The sequence below is a fragment of the Phacochoerus africanus genome, chromosome 2 (assembly GCF_016906955.1).
Source record: "Phacochoerus africanus isolate WHEZ1 chromosome 2, ROS_Pafr_v1, whole genome shotgun sequence".
In the NCBI taxonomy this organism is placed as follows: domain Eukaryota; kingdom Metazoa; phylum Chordata; class Mammalia; order Artiodactyla; family Suidae; genus Phacochoerus; species Phacochoerus africanus.
The window spans coordinates 276,046,946-276,062,684 of record NC_062545.1 but is presented as its reverse complement, the minus strand read 5'-3'; the positions used below and the strand labels follow the sequence as shown (position 1 = coordinate 276,062,684).

Sequence of the window (15,739 nt, the reverse complement as noted above, 5' to 3'; positions counted from 1 at the left end):
CCTAACCCCAAGAGTTTGGTTGGCAGCCAGATGGGCTGCCTCATGGGATGGAGAACAGGAGGAGGAGGTGGGTAGGCAGAAGCTGCTGGGCCACCTGTCAGGGGTCCTGTGATACAAGGCCACTCGCGAGGGTGGGCGCATGGGGTCTTTAGGTCTGTTTGTGCACCGAGGGTCTGTGCGATGTAAGCCATGTAAGATCCATGCATTTCAGGAGTTCCTGTCGCGGCTCAGTGGTTAACAAATCCAATTAGGAACCCTGAGGTTGCAGGTTTGATCCCTGGCCTCGCTCATTGGGTTAAGGATCCGGCGTTGCTATGAGCTGTGGTGTAGGTTGCAGACGCGGCTCGGATCCTGTGTTGCTGTGGCTCTGGCGTAGGCCGGTGGCTACAGCTCCGATTCGACCCCTAGCCCAGGAACCTCCATGTGCCGCGGGAGCGGCCCAAGAAATGGCAAAAGGACAAAAAAAAAAAAAAGATCCACACATTTCATTTTACTGCAGATGATTCGAGAGGCCTGAAACTTGACTTCCTCTCTTTTTTTTTATTCTGAAAACTTAGGACTTCGTAAACATGAATTTGTGCAATTCGTAAGAAGAGTACTGCAGGTCAGTACTCACTTTATTAATATTAAACGTTTGAGGTTGTATTTATTGAATTGCTTAGCTATGGGAGTCCTCAGGGTTGCCAGGAACAAAGGCTGCTGTTGTTACTGTGGGTTAGTCTGGCGCTGACAGTCGTGGCTGAAAGCAAGCTGATGTGTACATGGAAGTGATTTCAAGCCAAGAGGAAAATAATATATTCCGAGAGCAGCCAAAACTCCAGAATAACAAGCCGTGGCTACTCACGGGATGTTTGTATGTTCGCGTGTCATGTAAATTGGGGGAGAAGGCCGGATAAAATAGAGGCTGTGGATCGTCTCCTGGGGGAGTTTGGGCAGCGCACATCTAACAACACCCGTGTGTCGGAAAGAAGCAGCAACGGCAGGAGAACATCCAGCGTTGTACTCGCTAGTCTGCCATCAGGTGGGGAGTTGAAAGGCGAGGCGAGCTGGAGATGATGTGATGGAGGTGACGGATGGAACAGAGTTCTCACGTGGAATGGACGTGGGGAGGAGGAATTGTCCCCAAGCCCTCGAATCTGGGGGCGCAGCTTGAGGGCAGAGAACGCCGGCGATCCACGCGCTCTGGGGCGGAGCGGTAGTGAGGGTTTCCGCTTCCCCGGCACGGGCTGAGTGCAGCGGCCCACGTGCAGACACTGAGGGCAGAGATCCGTTTCCCCTCTCTCCCCGATCTTGTCGCCCGATGGACCCCTAGGGCTTTGGGTTGACAGAGCTCGCAGACTTCCCAAGGTGGGTCCTTGCTTCGTTAAAACAGACCCCCTGCGATAACACTCAGCCCGAAACACGTTTCTCCCATCTCGGTGGAGGGGAAGGTGAAGACGATTGGTGAGGTCTGGTAGATGGCTCAGCTGAGCTTTGTGGGGTTTTCTCCCCCGCCCCTTTTTTGGGGGGTGGGGGAGAGCTGAGTCAAAGAATCTGATTGCACACCCTAACCTGTTGCCTGACACATGGGGCGTCATGATCTCTGCAGGGGGAGATGCAATTCTGTGGGCAGTCAGGCTTCACTCCGAGGTCTGCTTTCACGGACTGATGCCTCTCTTGCTGCTCTCTCCTTCGGGGAACGGCGCAGCGAGCAGCGGCCACCAAGAGGAGGAACCAAGCATCCCGTGAGGCTCCCCCAGCCAAACGGAGGAGCGAAGCATCCCTTCCCCCAGCCAGGGCCACCGATGCCAAAGAAAATCCCAGGGCCTTTAAGGGGAAGGCCCAGAAAGCCTTCTCTCCCGAGACGTCGTCAGCCGGGGCGAGCGACGGCAGCCGGGAGCGGAAACCAGGCGTGAAGACGTCCTCGCTGTTTAGGAACAACCCCGAGATTCCCGCGCTCCTCAGGTATGTCCGGCGGAGGCCCCGCGGGAACGGCGGGGATGCAGTGTCTTCGGCCTTCGTCTCTGTTCCTCGGAGCGATTGCCTGAGTTCCGCTCATCCTTTGCAGACCTGCAGTAAAGCAGCGGCAAGAAAGTGTGTTCAGTTCAGACGCTTTTCAGGCCCTGGACCTCCACCCACATTTAGTGAGTACCTCCGCGTGTTTTCTCATGTTTTGGTGGCGGCCGTGGGGGGGGGGGGTTCATTCAGAACGTCGGTGAAATCCCAGTTCTGGGGAGAAACACCAAGGAAGGGTTATTTCTGCTCCACGTACCTGCGTGAACTCAGGTTGATAAGATGCTTTTCCAGGAACGATCACATGAGCTTAGGCGTCTGTTCCTCACCCTCCTCCCTACCCCCACGCCCCCCCCCCCCTTTTTAATAAGAACCGAGTTCATGCTGGGCCTGGGACCCCACCGCCTGGACCTGAAGGCCACTTCATGATGACAGGATAGATAGGACATAGAACGTGGGGGCTGTTGCGGGTGGCGGATGTCCCAGCGACCGGTGGAGAGGGGACTGAGCTGGCATCTCGCTGTTCAAGAGGTCTGTACTCGTAAAGAACTGAAGGAAGAAGGGACTTGTATGCGTTTCCTACAGGCACGCGGGCACTTAGACACAAAACCAAAACCAACCCATGAATGAGTTTTCCAGCCTTGTTTGTGAGTAAGGAGAGAAAAGGACATTAACTTGTAGGGAAGCGGTTTCCTCAGCTCATGTGACCCTGGCTCCCCTACTCCTTCTCTCGGGTGGGCACCTCTGCCCGCTTCGTTGCCTGCAGATTTGAGCAGGGCTTCCCAGCCTTGGTACTGTGCACGTTTCGGGGTGGGTGACTCTTGTCGTGGGGACGTTTGCATGAAGTATATTTGTACGCTGACACCGGATAAAGACAAACGTTTATTTTTTTGTCTTTTCTCTTAGATTTCCACAATAAATACCGTCTTAAAAATGTCTAGTCTGACCAGGTAAGAGTTGCAGGCCAGTCTTGATTTTCTTAGGACTTAAACGGCTGTAACTGTCTGAGATCTGAACCACCTGTGGGGGGAGAGCAGATTCGTGTTGTGGCCTTAGAGACCCAGTGCCAGCTTGTGGACCCCGGGGGCCTGATGGTCGCGCGGCTTCCCCGCCTGTTAGATGGAGGGACTGGTCTGCATCCACTTGTGCTCTCAGCTCGAAACCCTGAGGGGTCTCTGGTCCAGAAGATGGTCTTTGTAAGACCCCACTGTCGTCCCTGCCTCGTTTGTCTAAATAGAGACTTCATCTGTCACGTCTTAGTAGTAAGAATTAGCGTCAGCTACAAGATAGGAGGAAAAACTTGGCTGGCTGTAGCGGGGTGCGGAGGCTTTTTTGAAGTGTAGGTGATGCCTCCTGGAAGGCAGAAACGGAGGCGGGAGAGGCGCGGGGCAGAGACGGCCCCTCCCTCGAGTGGGTGTGCCTCTGTCCACCTCAGAGCAGGCACCTGCCCCCAGGAGTGGACAGTGACGGGAACGTCGAGGAGGAGGCGAGGAGCCCCTTTCGTATTTTTTGGTTCCATTGAGCAACCAAGTTTAAGGGGCTTCTGTACGCTTGTTGTTTGCTTCCGTGTACGCACATGGGCACGCGTCCAAATGTGTCTGTAACAAGTCAGGCTTGGTTTTCTGGAGAATGGACAGCAGTTCCTGGCGTCTGCATGGCTCACAAGCTTCCCTTCCCTCTTCTGCTCGGGAATCTTCCCAGAACGTTTTATTGTTTCATGTTCCCTGGTACAGAAGGCAGGTGAGTGCGTGAGAGGCTTTTGTGGCGGCTCCAGCGTGTCCCCACGCCTGCCCCCTTTTCCTTTTGAGTTAGTCGAACAGAATGGCCAGTCTCTGGCTCACCTCCACATTTTCAGCTCCAAGAGTTCCAAAAATTTAACTGAGGTTTTATGGGCCCGACCATCAGAGGTTTCTCAGCCCCTCTCTTGCCCGTTTAGGTAACCTCGAAGGTGGGGGCTGGTGGACAGAGCCTGGGGTGGTGGCGTTTTGTGTCTCTGCTGTGCACACGGGCGGGTCACACGTTACAGACAAGCCTGTGCTCTCTCTCTTGGGCGCCCAGCATTCAGAAGCAGAGTATCCCCGTGTTGCTGGAAGGCAGAGATGCCCTGGTGAGGTCCCAGACGGGCTCAGGTCAGTGCTGGGGGCTTCCGCCCCTCCCCCGTGGGCAGTCGTGGGTGGGGGCGGCTTTGTTTGGTTTGGGGGAGGGGAGGCCACACTTGCTCCCACGAGAGCCTTGGACTTGTTCACCCGGCGGGAGGAAGGGGGCGATCCGCGGGGCCGAGGTCAGGGGGGACGAGGAGCTGGTCAGGTTCCGTTGTCCTTTCTCAGAGCCCATCTCAGGGCTTTGCCAGGTCCCACCGTCTGTGGCCAGACCTGCCTTCCTTACTCCAGCGGCCCAGGAATCTTTTCTTGTGGTATTAAGACAAGTTTGCCGTGGGCACGTACTGCTCGGGTTCCAGAACAGTCTGGACTTGCTCTTCCGACCCTCTTGTGCCCTTAATGGCAGGTCAGCTATACCCCCTCCCCCCAGCTCAGCCTCCGTGCAGGTGGGTGAAGCCCAGAGTTTTTGCCATCTCTTGGCTTCTTCTCGGTCTTTAGAGATTAGCTCTGGGGTTCAGGCTGGCTCCTCACCACGTGGGCCCTGCAGAGGACGCTTGCTTGACCCCTGACACTCCTCTGAGAGGTTGAGGATGACGCGGGGCGGGGGGGGGGGGGCTTCTAGTTTCTAGGGACGGTCACTGAGCTCAGCCTCTGTGACTCAGGAAGTGACCAGCGACTCCCTCCAGGAGCTGACCCTGCAGGTTTGTTACAAGTACTGGTTTACAGAGCAGAACGAGGGTTTGCGGCAGACAGGTCACCCCTGTTTTCACCTGGATGGGAGTGTGCTCTGGCTGTCCCCAGACTTGAGGACAGCCCAGGCCAGCCGTGCTGGTTTCCTGTGCGGTCTTGGCTTTTCTGACATCGACAGGCTCTGTGATTTCAACTGCTCTTGTGCTTTTTAAAAGGTAAAACTCTTGCCTATTGCGTCCCTATGGTCCAGTCTCTTCAAGCAGTGAAACCCAAAATACAGGTGGGTATAAAGTGTATCGTTCTGTTGTGTTCTCAGTATGTAGGAAACCCTCAAACAGCCAGAGCGGTGGCACTGGGACCAAAAGAATCTTCTCCCTTAGCTTTTCCTACCTCTTTAGTTCCTTCACTAGGTGAGCATGTTGCATCTGAAGCCTGTGTTCAGAGTGGAGTAGAATAATAAACAGAATAAATGCGAACAATGTAGCAGTCCTCCTAGTGGGTCTAACAGAGAACATTTTTTTTTTTTGTCTCTCATCTCTTTTTTAGAGCCAAACCCGCGGCATGTGGAGGTTCCCAGTCTAGGGGTCTAATGGGAGCTGTAGCCTCTGGCCTACGCCACAGCCACAGCAACGCCGGATCCTTAACCCACTGAGCGAGGCCAGGGATCAAACCCGCAACCTCATGGTTCCTAGTCGGATTTGTTTCCGCTGCGCCACGACGGGAACGCCTACCAGGGAACATTTGTAAGATGCTCCCCAGGTGTCAGACTTTGTGTCAGTTGCTTTGCCTGTGCTCCCTTTTCGATTCTTTAACCTTCCAGTCCCAGTGAGTTACCTTATATTACTTGTTTTAAGGTATTCCTGTAACCTCGGTTTTAAAAACAACAGAACAGTGTGGGCTTGAGGAAGTTAAATAACTTCCTGATGCTGTGTGGGTGGTGGAGCCGTGGTGCAGCCAGGTTTCTGTCCTCATTCTCTGTGGCTCCAGAGGCCAACCTCTCTGACTGAGACGGGTGAACACTGTATTTAAAACAGCGGTTTGGGAATGCCAAGGTGGCCTGGCCGTGAAGGATCCAGCGTAGTCACTGCTGTGGCCCGGGTTGGATCCCTGACCCGGGAACTTCCGCATGCCATAGGCATGGCCAAAAAACCCCCCAAAAAGTCAAACAATCAAAAAAACCGAAACACTGGTTTGTCCTGAATGGTAGACGTGGAAATGAGCACCCAGTTGAGAATTGGGCCACCTCGTGTTTCGTATTTTCTAGAACTTAACTTTAGTTGTAGAATATACCAGCACCTGGCCCAAAAGGGCCAGGCCTGGGTTTCTGGATTTCCATAGGAGGTGTTTGCCGTGTTCTGTAGGCATAGCTGTGATCTCAAAGCCCAGCCCAGAATCCCACAAATCCAGCCCTGGGGAGGAATCCGTGAGATCAGAAATAAGAAGTGAGCTGGGTTCACAAACTGATGAGAAAAGCAAACCCGTTACTTCTTTTCTTAGTTCCAACATGGAGAATTAGATGTATGTCCAGCCTTCCTGTTATTTGAGTAACAAAATAAATAATGATGGTGCTGGATCATGGCTTGTAATCTCCAACAGACGGCCGTGGCTCCAAACCGGTATAAACAAATTACTGAGTGACTGGAAGGGACGAGGGAAAGCCCGTCCTCGTGGTGGAAGTCCAGTGAGCAAGTGCAGGACATCACGTGGCAAACGCCACAGGCACATGGTCTCGGGCAAGAGTCATCAGAGATGCTAGAAGGAGTGGATGAAAGTGTGCTCAAAATGGGGTGTTTATAGCGCCTCAAAGTCTCTCTCCATACGCTGTGGGGAGGCCTGTGGTCGGAGATGGGTTGACCTCACGTTATCGCCTTCTGGGTGCATGAAGGACGAAACGGTACTTCTGTGGTTTTCTTGCCAAAAATTCATAACCCTAATTTAATGATAAACATCAGACACACCCCAAACAAAGGACATTCTACAGAGCAACTGGCCGGTAAGGTCACAAAAGACAAATACGAAAGAGCCGCCCTAGATTAAAGGGATCACGAGAGACGTGACAACTGAATGCTGCCTGTGGTCCGAATTGGATCTTAGTCTGGACAAAGGATGTTAATAGGCATTTAGTAAAAATTGAATAAGGCCTAGTGATTAAATGGTAGCAGTGAATAGATGTTAATGTCCTGTTTTATTGTTGTACCATGATTTTGAGACTCAGTACCATGTAAAGAAGCTGGGGGAAGCCTGGGAGGGAGTTCTTTGACGTATTTGTGCAGTTTTTTGTAAGTCAAATTGTTTCAAGATGAACAAGGTTAAATTTTATTAAGCTCTATTTAAGTGATTTTAATCAATAAAACAGAGATCCCACACAGTCATCCAAATGAGGGAATTAGTTATTAAAAGTGATTTTTTTCTTTTGTTACTGTTTATGAACTTGGCAGGTGTCCTTGCCGTGTTTCAAGGGCAGGTTATAAGACAGTATGCATACTAGGCTCTAATTTCGTAATAATAATCTATGCCTATATCTGTCTAAATATAGGTCCACAAACACACAAGTGATACTTTTCAAACGTGATGCTGGTTTCCGTGTGGCAGTGAGGGGGAATTTTCCTTCCTGCAGGTGGCTCATGCCTTCTTCTGTTTGGGCACTTTGCAACAATTTGGTTCATACGAGGAAGGCACTCAGCCTTGTACCCAGTGCAGGTTAGGGAAGAAGAAATGGGCATTCTTGGACTACTGGGGTAGAGTCTCATCCCTTTGGGTTCTCCAGGAGAGCCTCTTCTGGTGGGGGGTTGTTTTCTTCCTAGAAAGTTGCAGAGTTTGCGCGTATGTTGAGCTGGAATGGGTCCTACAGGTTTCACCCGCTGTCTTGTTTCCTGAGTCCATGAACTGAGGGCAAGAGTGATTGGATTGTGTTGCTGAGAATAGGCAGTGTGGTGGGTGGCTCTGCACAAATCCTGGGTATTTCATCCCTCTGTGCCTCGTGAGGGTAGGAGCAGTGCCTGTCTCCAGGGTTGCCAAGGGGATTGAGCCGGGACACGGGAGATGGGCCCCGGGACCTGGTACCAGGACCTGCTTGCTAGGTGCCAGGCGTCACTGTCGTCAACACAGGCCCGTTTGCAGGGCGGTGTTTCCAACTGCTTGTATTCAGAGCCTTAACCCGCCTTGTTTTTACTTACTCAAGTATTTTTTAAATATCCGTAGGAGCGCGTTCTATTAAAGGTTGAAGTATTCTGTAGACGGCTTTCCAAGCCCAAGTTTCACACACTTATTTCAAGCAGTATTCAGTATAGGCCCTTGGCGTTCATCGTGGACGGATTTGACCTGTAGAAACCTGTCTGGAGGGAGCAGCAAATTCAAGGCACCAGCAGAGGCTTCCGTTACGTCCGTGATGGAATGAGAGGGACTGCTTGTCTGGGTTTTCACACTCTCAGCTGTTTGGGGCTCTGACTTCTTTTTAACATCACATCGTCCTCCCTCCCTCACTTCTGCCCTGCGAGGAATTGATTGTTCTTTCTTGTCTGTGTAGTAACACCTTTTGAAATGTCAGAATCTCTAACGTCCCGCCGCAGCGGCGGCGAGAGCACTGTGCTAACATGTTTACCGTTCCCCTCCCGCGGTCTCGCGGTGGATGTGATTGCCAAATCCCTTTCTCCTTGTGGGTAAACGTTTCCGATGCAAAACATGAAGACCACGCTCGCGCTGTAATTTGCCACTACATCTGCGCTGAGCCTCTGCACTGACGGGGTCTCCACTCACTCCCTTAGTGTGTGTCTGTGAGCGCGGCGGAGGGGCCGGGCGCCGCCGACTTCGGGGCCCGTAGCAGGTCTCTTTCTTTTCTTCTGTTATTGGGACCGTTTTTTAGATACAACGGGCATGTTAATCAGAAAATGGGAGCGTACCAAAAATATGCCGTGACCCAAGTCTTCCTGCTGCCCCGTGCCCCGCTGGCACAGTTCTCCTCGCAGGATGCACCGAGCGTCCTCAGCACTAGCCTCTCGCTGACCATGTAAAGCAGAGACGAGTATCCGCCCCCCCCCCCACTTCCCTGATGGTTTTCTTTGTTTGATCCACAGCGATTGCTGGCTGGGCGGGGTTCTCTGGGCCTGGCTTTTGTTCGCTGACGGTAGGGTGGGGGGATGGTGCCCGCTCAATGCCCTGTTGACCTGCCTGGTTTTTTAGGGCTGCCTAGTATTCCGTTGTAAGTACCGCACCTTACTGCATCACTCCTTTGGTGGAATTCCACTGTGTTCAGCCTTTTGCTACAGACAAAGCAGTTATAACTACCTTCTGTGATGTGTTTTACAGAATTCCTCTAGGTGGAATCTGCATTGTTACTTGGGAGATATGACCAAAATTGACCTTTAAAGGAGTTAGACCAGTTTGCATTCCTCCCGACAGGGTGCAAGCATTCTGTGTGCCTTTGGCTTTATCAGCGTCACCAGCTGTTTTATTTTCGCTCATCTGAGAGGAAAAATATTGTATCATAGTCTTAATTTGAATTTCTCTTAGGAGTGAAGGAAGTTGGGCATCTTTTACGCATTTAAAAGCCATATTTTGAATTCTTATTTCCATAAATTGGCTGTCGATGGTCTTCATTTTCCCATTTATGTTGTTGGTCTTTTTTATTTTTTATTTTTAACTGAATTATAATAAACCTTTGTAAACTAAGAAAGTGGTCCTTTCTCTTACATGTGGCATGTTTTTTCCCCGCATTGTCCTTTGACTCAGTTTGTTTCAGTATTACTTTTCCATTCTGAAATGAAAAAACTTTTATGAAATAGAAATGTTTTATGGTTTCTGAGTTTTATGTCATCTAGAAAAAGCCCACCTTAATGTCAACGTTATTTTTCTGTGTCTTTTTCTAAAAGGACATTTAAGTTATCCACCTTTTCACTGCTGATATAAATTGCCCCTTATCTTATTTCCTGAATTTCTATGCGTATTCAGTTCCATTCTAGACTGCATTTGCTATTGTAACCTCTATCTATATGCTAGTGTTGTTGGGTTTTTTTTTTTAAACTATTGTGGATAGAGTTTGGTTTTATTTTTTATTTTTTGCTTTTTTGTTTAGGGCCACGCCTGAGGCAGATAGAGGTTCCAGTCTAGGGGTCTATAATCAGCTGCTCCCCTAAACCACAGCCACAGCCATGCCAGATCCTAGCTGAGTCTGTGGCCTACCCCATAGCTCACGGCAACGCCAGATCCTTAACCCACTGAGCAAGGCCAGGGATCAAACCCGCATCTTCATGGTTCCTAGTCAGATTCGTTTTCGATGTGCCGTGACAGGAACTCCAGATAGAGTTTTAACCTCTAATGTTGTACAGAAATTATTTTCACACAATTTTTTTTTCTGTGAACTTTGGAATCAGCTTGTTTAGTTATGTATATATTTTATATGTATATGTGTATACTTGTGACTTTTTTGGATTTAGTTGTTTTTTTTTGTTTTGTCTTTTTGCTATTTCTTGGGCCGCTCCAGCGGCATATGGAAGTTCCCAGGCTAGGGGTTGTATCGGAGCTAGAGCCACCGGCCTATGCCAGAGCCACAGCAACACAGGATCCAAGCTGCGTCTGCAACCTTCACCACAGCTCACAGCAACGCTGGATCCTTAACCCACTGAGCCAAGGGCAGGGATCGAACCCGCAACCTCATGGTTCCTAGTCAGATTCATTAACCACTGCGCCACAACGGGAACTCCTGGATTTAGTATTTTTATATATGCATACCTATGCATATTTGTGGCATTTTTGTTAGAAAGCATTACATTTATGGATCAAGTTAGGGAGAATTAGCTTATATATTTATTATTAAGTTAGGAAGAATTAGCCTATTTATAATATTGAGTCTTCTTATCCAGGAATACGACGATACATCATTCCATTTATCATTTGTTAAAATTTTATTTTCCGTGCCTCAGAGATATTTAAAATTTTTTATTGTATAGATTTTATACATGTTTTGTTAAGCTTATTCATTTTATCTTTTTTTTTTTGCTATTAAAACTGTGAGTCCATCTGACTTTCTGTTTCAGAAGGCTACTGATTTATATATTAATTTTGCATTCATAAAGACAATTAACTGAATTGTCTTTTTTGTAGTAGATTTTCAAGTGATTTTCTTAAGCTTTTTTTTTTTTTTTTAAGGAAAAAAATATCGTCTGCTAATAACGACAACTTGATCTCCTCCTGCCCAGCTTTATACCCCTTTCTTGGTCTTGTCTGATTGCTTGGGCCAGAGCGGGGCGGTGCTCCCTAATGATGAGGGTGGTGAGAAGTCTTCCCTTTCTTTAACGGGGCAGCTTCTGCTGTTTTACAAGTGGCAGTCTGGACTCCTGCGACCTTTGTTCATTCAGCTGATGGCATGTCTTTCCTTCTGTGTCAACAGCGTGGCGACGGCCCCTACGCTCTCATCCTGGTGCCCACGAGAGAGGTGAGCAGCCCCGCTTTTCGGGAGGAGTGCTGAGCAGGAGCCGGCGGTGGTATCGTTGAATTTAAGAAAGGTTTTACCATTTCCTCCCTCCCGCCCAAATCACGACTCCCTTTCCTCTGCCCAGGAACCATCCTTCTGGTTCCCGACGAGAGGAAACATCCAGGTCCTCTTTGAAAACCAGAAGTCAAGTTTGGGAAAGTTATTTCTCTGTTATCTAAAAACTAAGGGCACTATAAATTTCTGTTCTCTTAAAAGGAGTTAAAATAATCACCTTTTGATACTTTGTTTTTTTTATTTTACAACCTAATTAAAAAAGAAAAGCAGTTGACCCTCAAAATGAACTTAGATTTTTTTTTTTTTTTTGGCTGTACCAAAATTGTTCCTTGTTTCTGAAAGTTAAGCTTTTTGATAGTTTTCTTCTTTCCTGGTGGAAATCTCTTCCGTCGGATTTGTCTTGTCTGCCTTCAGAGGCAGTTTCGGCTGAGGGCATGGGTTCTGTCTGTCGGATGCCAATCCCTTCCTTGCGGGCTGATCCTGGGGAGAAAGGCGCGGCTCAGCTTCTCGCAGGGCCTGCAGCGCCCGGTCTCAGCCCAACCCAGCGAAGGAGCCGGCACGCGGCTAGTTAAACTCTTACAGCAGCAAAGTCGCTGCTTCCCGGGGAGGCTTCATGTGTGCTAAACGTGCGGAAAATGTACAGAGAGCCGTGGTGGGTAAAGGGCCTTTTTTGGATGGTCGTTAGTGGTTCTAACCTCCCTTAATTTTCACTCTCTCGGGTTTCCGCTGGGCTTGTTGGTTGTGGGGGTTTTGTTTGTTTGTTTGTTTTTGTCTTTTCCTTTTCCGCTTTACTAAGCTTAGGAAATGACTATCTCTGCCTTTCGTCCCTGCCCTGCCCGGCGTGGCTCTAGCTGTGGGATGTAGAGTCCCGTCACCTTTTAAGCAGGTTCCTTCCCGAGGCCAGCCTGTTGCATCACCGTGTGGTTTCTCTCTTTGCACGTAGCGTGTCTTCCTTCTTTGCAGAGGGAGCCAGATTCAGGTTGACTCTGCTTCGCGTTCTTCCATCTCTGTGCGCCTGCACTGTCCTCTGCGTGGTGCTCTGGGGGTTGAGCCAGCAGAGGGAGCACAGCACACTGTGTTTGTGCGCGTCCAGAAGATGGATGTGGCGTCTGTACCCGTGCTCTCCAGACTGACGGGTTCAGAGTCTGAGAACAAGGCACAGTTCCCAAGTGGATTCTGCATATAGGGTGTTTTTGGTTTTTTGTTTTTTTTTTAAACCCTAACGTGAGGCCTAAGGCTGACTCTTTATCATTTCACACTGCCTCTATTGAAAAATAGACGTGTGTTAAAAGGAAAGAAGGGACCTTGTTGATTATCTGTAACTTTCTGATATTTACAGCTCGCTCTCCAAAGCTTTGATACTGTCCAGAAACTGCTTAAGGTAAGGCCGTGAGTTCAGATTTGACTTTTTGAGGAAGGAAATCAACCACAGTCTTGACTTTCAAAGAGGCAGGAACGACGGCAGGTCCCCTCTGTTCCCTGAATGTCTCTGCCCTTCCCAGGCACAGTTTGTAGGTTTTGACTGATCGAAGCCTGACTCCTGACCCGTTTCTAGCATAGCTAGGTTCCTAAGTTGCCTGTAATCTGTTCATCGTGGTCACTCGCGAGCCCCCTACAGAGATTCCCAGGTATAAGGTGACCGGCAGAAAGCAGCCTAACAAGCAAGCTGCAGATAGGGTTTGTTTAAGAAAGCAGAGAGGAGAGAGTGCGCTTTCCAGCCACAGCCTGCCAGTTCACCACATTAGATTGAGAATGGATCTACCCTTTCTTTCATCGCAGATGGGAGTAAGGAAGCATTGTACTTGGGTTTGATCTTAACCAAAAAGAAAAAAAAAGAGGCGGTAGACTCAGTGAAATGTGTTTTCAATTCAGGCTCTACGGGGAGAGGTGGAGCAGCTCCTTGAATCATTTTAAAAGCTCGCCTCTCTCCCGCGCAGTGTGGGAGCCAGCTGCGGGGCTATAATTTAATGTACTGCTGATAGAACCGCGGGCACGGAGATCATGTCTGCATAGTAACACCTCCTGCCGTGAGCAGCCCGGGCCTCCCTTCCCTGACTTCCCACTTCCATAAGGAACAGGAATCTTGAGTCAGTCGGTGCTCAGTGAACGGGCTTTGGGTTGATTTTGGTCTGATGTCTTCCCGCAGCCATTTACCTGGATCGTGCCTGGAGTGTTAATGGGAGGAGAGAAGAGAAAATCAGAGAAGGCCAGGTAGGGAGGTTGGTTTCTCGCTGATTCTCTTTTGACTCTGTCTGTCCCGCTTCCTCTCAGCAGGGTCTGTGGCCCTTCTCGGCCCGGAGGAGCCTCGTTGCAGATGGGGCTTCTTAGTGCCAGGGTGTGGGGCGGAGTCCTGGGGAGCGGGCCCCTTTAGGCGGTGCTATTTTATAAAAAGAAACATGGACGACCCTACCGGGGCTCCGTTTAACGTGGTCGGCGCTGATTAGCTCCTTAACTCCCAGCACCCCCCCCCCCCCCCCCCGACACCGGCGGTCCCCTTTGCTTTGGACGCCTCCCTCGTGATTCCCTTTTGTGGACCTTGGGAGTTGCGGTTTTGTTGTTTGATTTTTACAAAAACGAGATTACAAACCTACGTAATGTTTTTTACACCCAAGTACATGCATTCCTAATTCTGTTAGAATTGGTAATGGGTGTCAGGAGAACATGATTGCAAGAAGTAAATCCCAAACGGTCTGCATTCTTTTTAAACATTTTCATTTTACTGTAACTTAATGCTCAGTAGTTCTACCCAACTACGTGTGTCGTCTGTGACTGAGAGCAGAGATTAAGCTTCAAACCTCTGGGTACTGGTTAGGATTCGGTTCAGCCGTAAATAACAACAGCAGTGGCGCAGGCAGTGGGGTCGTTCTCTCTTCCTTCCACATTGGAGCCGCCGCCGGTAGCCCGTCGGGACCGCCGGCGTGGAGGCGAGTCAGCGCCAGGACCCACAAAGCCCGCTCCTGCTCTTTTTCTTTTTTTGGCTTTTTAGGGCTGCACCTGCAGCATATGAAGGTTCCCAGGCTAGGGGCCGAATTGGAGCTGTAGCCACCGGCCTACACCGCAGCCACAGCAACGCTGGATCTGAGCCGCAGCTTTGACCTACACCACAGCTCGCGGCGACGAGCAAGGCCAGGGATCAAACCTGGATGCTCATGGATACTAGTCGGGTTCTTAACCTGCTGAGCTACGAGGGGAACTCCCAGGCTCCCATTTTCAAGCTTTCCTCATAGTGTTAGATAGTTGTTGGCGCTCCAGCCATTATTTCTAGCTTCCTGCCAGTAGGACCAAATGTAATCCTACTTCCTCCTTTTAAAGATACTTGTGGGATTTGCACATTCCTCTTATCCATTAAGTAGGCAGATGCCCACTTAATTGCAGGGGGAGCTGGAAAAAATGTTAAATATATAGCTAAAAATTGTAAAAAAACAAAAAAACCAAAAAAAAACCCTCAACAACAACAACAAAAAAAACAGAGTTCCCGTCGTGGCCCAGTGGTTAACAAATCCAACTAGGAACCATGAGATCGAGGGTTCAATCCCTGGCCTCGTTCAGTGCGTTAAGGATCCGGTGTTGTTATGAGCTGTGGTGTAGGTCACAGACGCGGTTCAGATCCAGCGTTGCTGTGACTGTGGTGCAGGCCGGTGGCTACAGCTCCGAGTTGACCCCTAGCCTGGGAACCTCCATGTGTGGCAGGTGCGGCCCTAGAAAAGACAAAAAACAAAAAAAAATTGTAAGCTTTTGTTATTATTGACTAATGAGATGCAGGATGTTTGTGAGTGAGAAGTTAGAGTTACTCTCCCTAGTCTATGGGGCAAGGCTAGGCGCATTGTATGGAAGTTACAAGGACTCAGTAGAAGGAAAAACACTGTAGCCATCGCAGCACCTTGGCGTGGGAAACTCTTCTGGGTAAGAGGCCCCCTGGCCCAGATGCCTCAGGAACAGACGAGGCGATCCTCTATCTGGAACATTCTAGAAAGCAGCACGTAAAGGGCATTGGGTCATATAGGTAAGGTTTTGCTATTTTAATAGGGTTTCGGTTTTTACGGTTCTATGCTGTAGGAAGGAGAAACTTCAGAGAAACAGCTTCATGTCCACTTGTGAACACGTCGTGTTTGTCGGGCTTTCGGGCTGTGGCAGGTCGAGGGCGCCGTGCGTGACTCGTCTCCTTAGCCTCCTGCCTGTGTTTTCTGTTGCTCTGGCTCCCTCCGATTTACTTTCTTTTATGATACATGATTTTAAACAGACTCCGGAAAGGAATAAATATCCTGATCTCAACTCCTGGACGCCTCGTGGATCATATAAAGTCCACAAAGAACATGCATTTTTGTCGGATCCGGTGGCTGATTTTGGACGAGGCAGACAGGTGGGCCTCACCGGGCCGCGGGAGAGCCGGGAGGCAAGGGCCCCGCGTGCCGTCCGCAGCGAGACTCCCGTAGCCCCAAGAGGTCCACTGATTCTCGTACATTAATGTTCCTTC

The 15,739-nt window shown here is 49.7% G+C and overlaps 1 protein-coding gene across 8 annotated transcripts in view; it reads left to right on the top strand.

Annotated features, from left to right (window-relative positions):
• DDX31 (DEAD-box helicase 31) overlaps positions 1–15,739 on the top strand; it is a 70,949-nt gene that overhangs the window by 4,431 nt on the left and 50,779 nt on the right. For 3 of the 8 annotated variants that reach the window (XR_007133327.1, XM_047768775.1, XM_047768782.1), the window contains exons 2-10: positions 1,688–1,944; positions 2,048–2,123; positions 2,899–2,942; positions 4,051–4,121; positions 4,997–5,061; positions 11,167–11,211; positions 12,605–12,646; positions 13,412–13,476; positions 15,506–15,625. Coding sequence is in view for 7 of the 8 variants with exons in the window: in XM_047768775.1 (XP_047624731.1) it covers positions 1,688–1,944; positions 2,048–2,123; positions 2,899–2,942; positions 4,051–4,121; positions 4,997–5,061; positions 11,167–11,211; positions 12,605–12,646; positions 13,412–13,476; positions 15,506–15,625 (785 nt within the window). In the remaining variant the exon portion in view is untranslated. Of the gene's footprint in view, positions 1–1,687; positions 1,945–2,047; positions 2,124–2,898; positions 2,943–4,050; positions 4,122–4,996; positions 5,062–11,166; positions 11,212–12,604; positions 12,647–13,411; positions 13,485–15,505; positions 15,626–15,739 lie in introns of those variants that run through there. The other 5 variants (XM_047768780.1, XM_047768776.1, XM_047768777.1 and 2 more) reach the window with 5 other exon arrangements.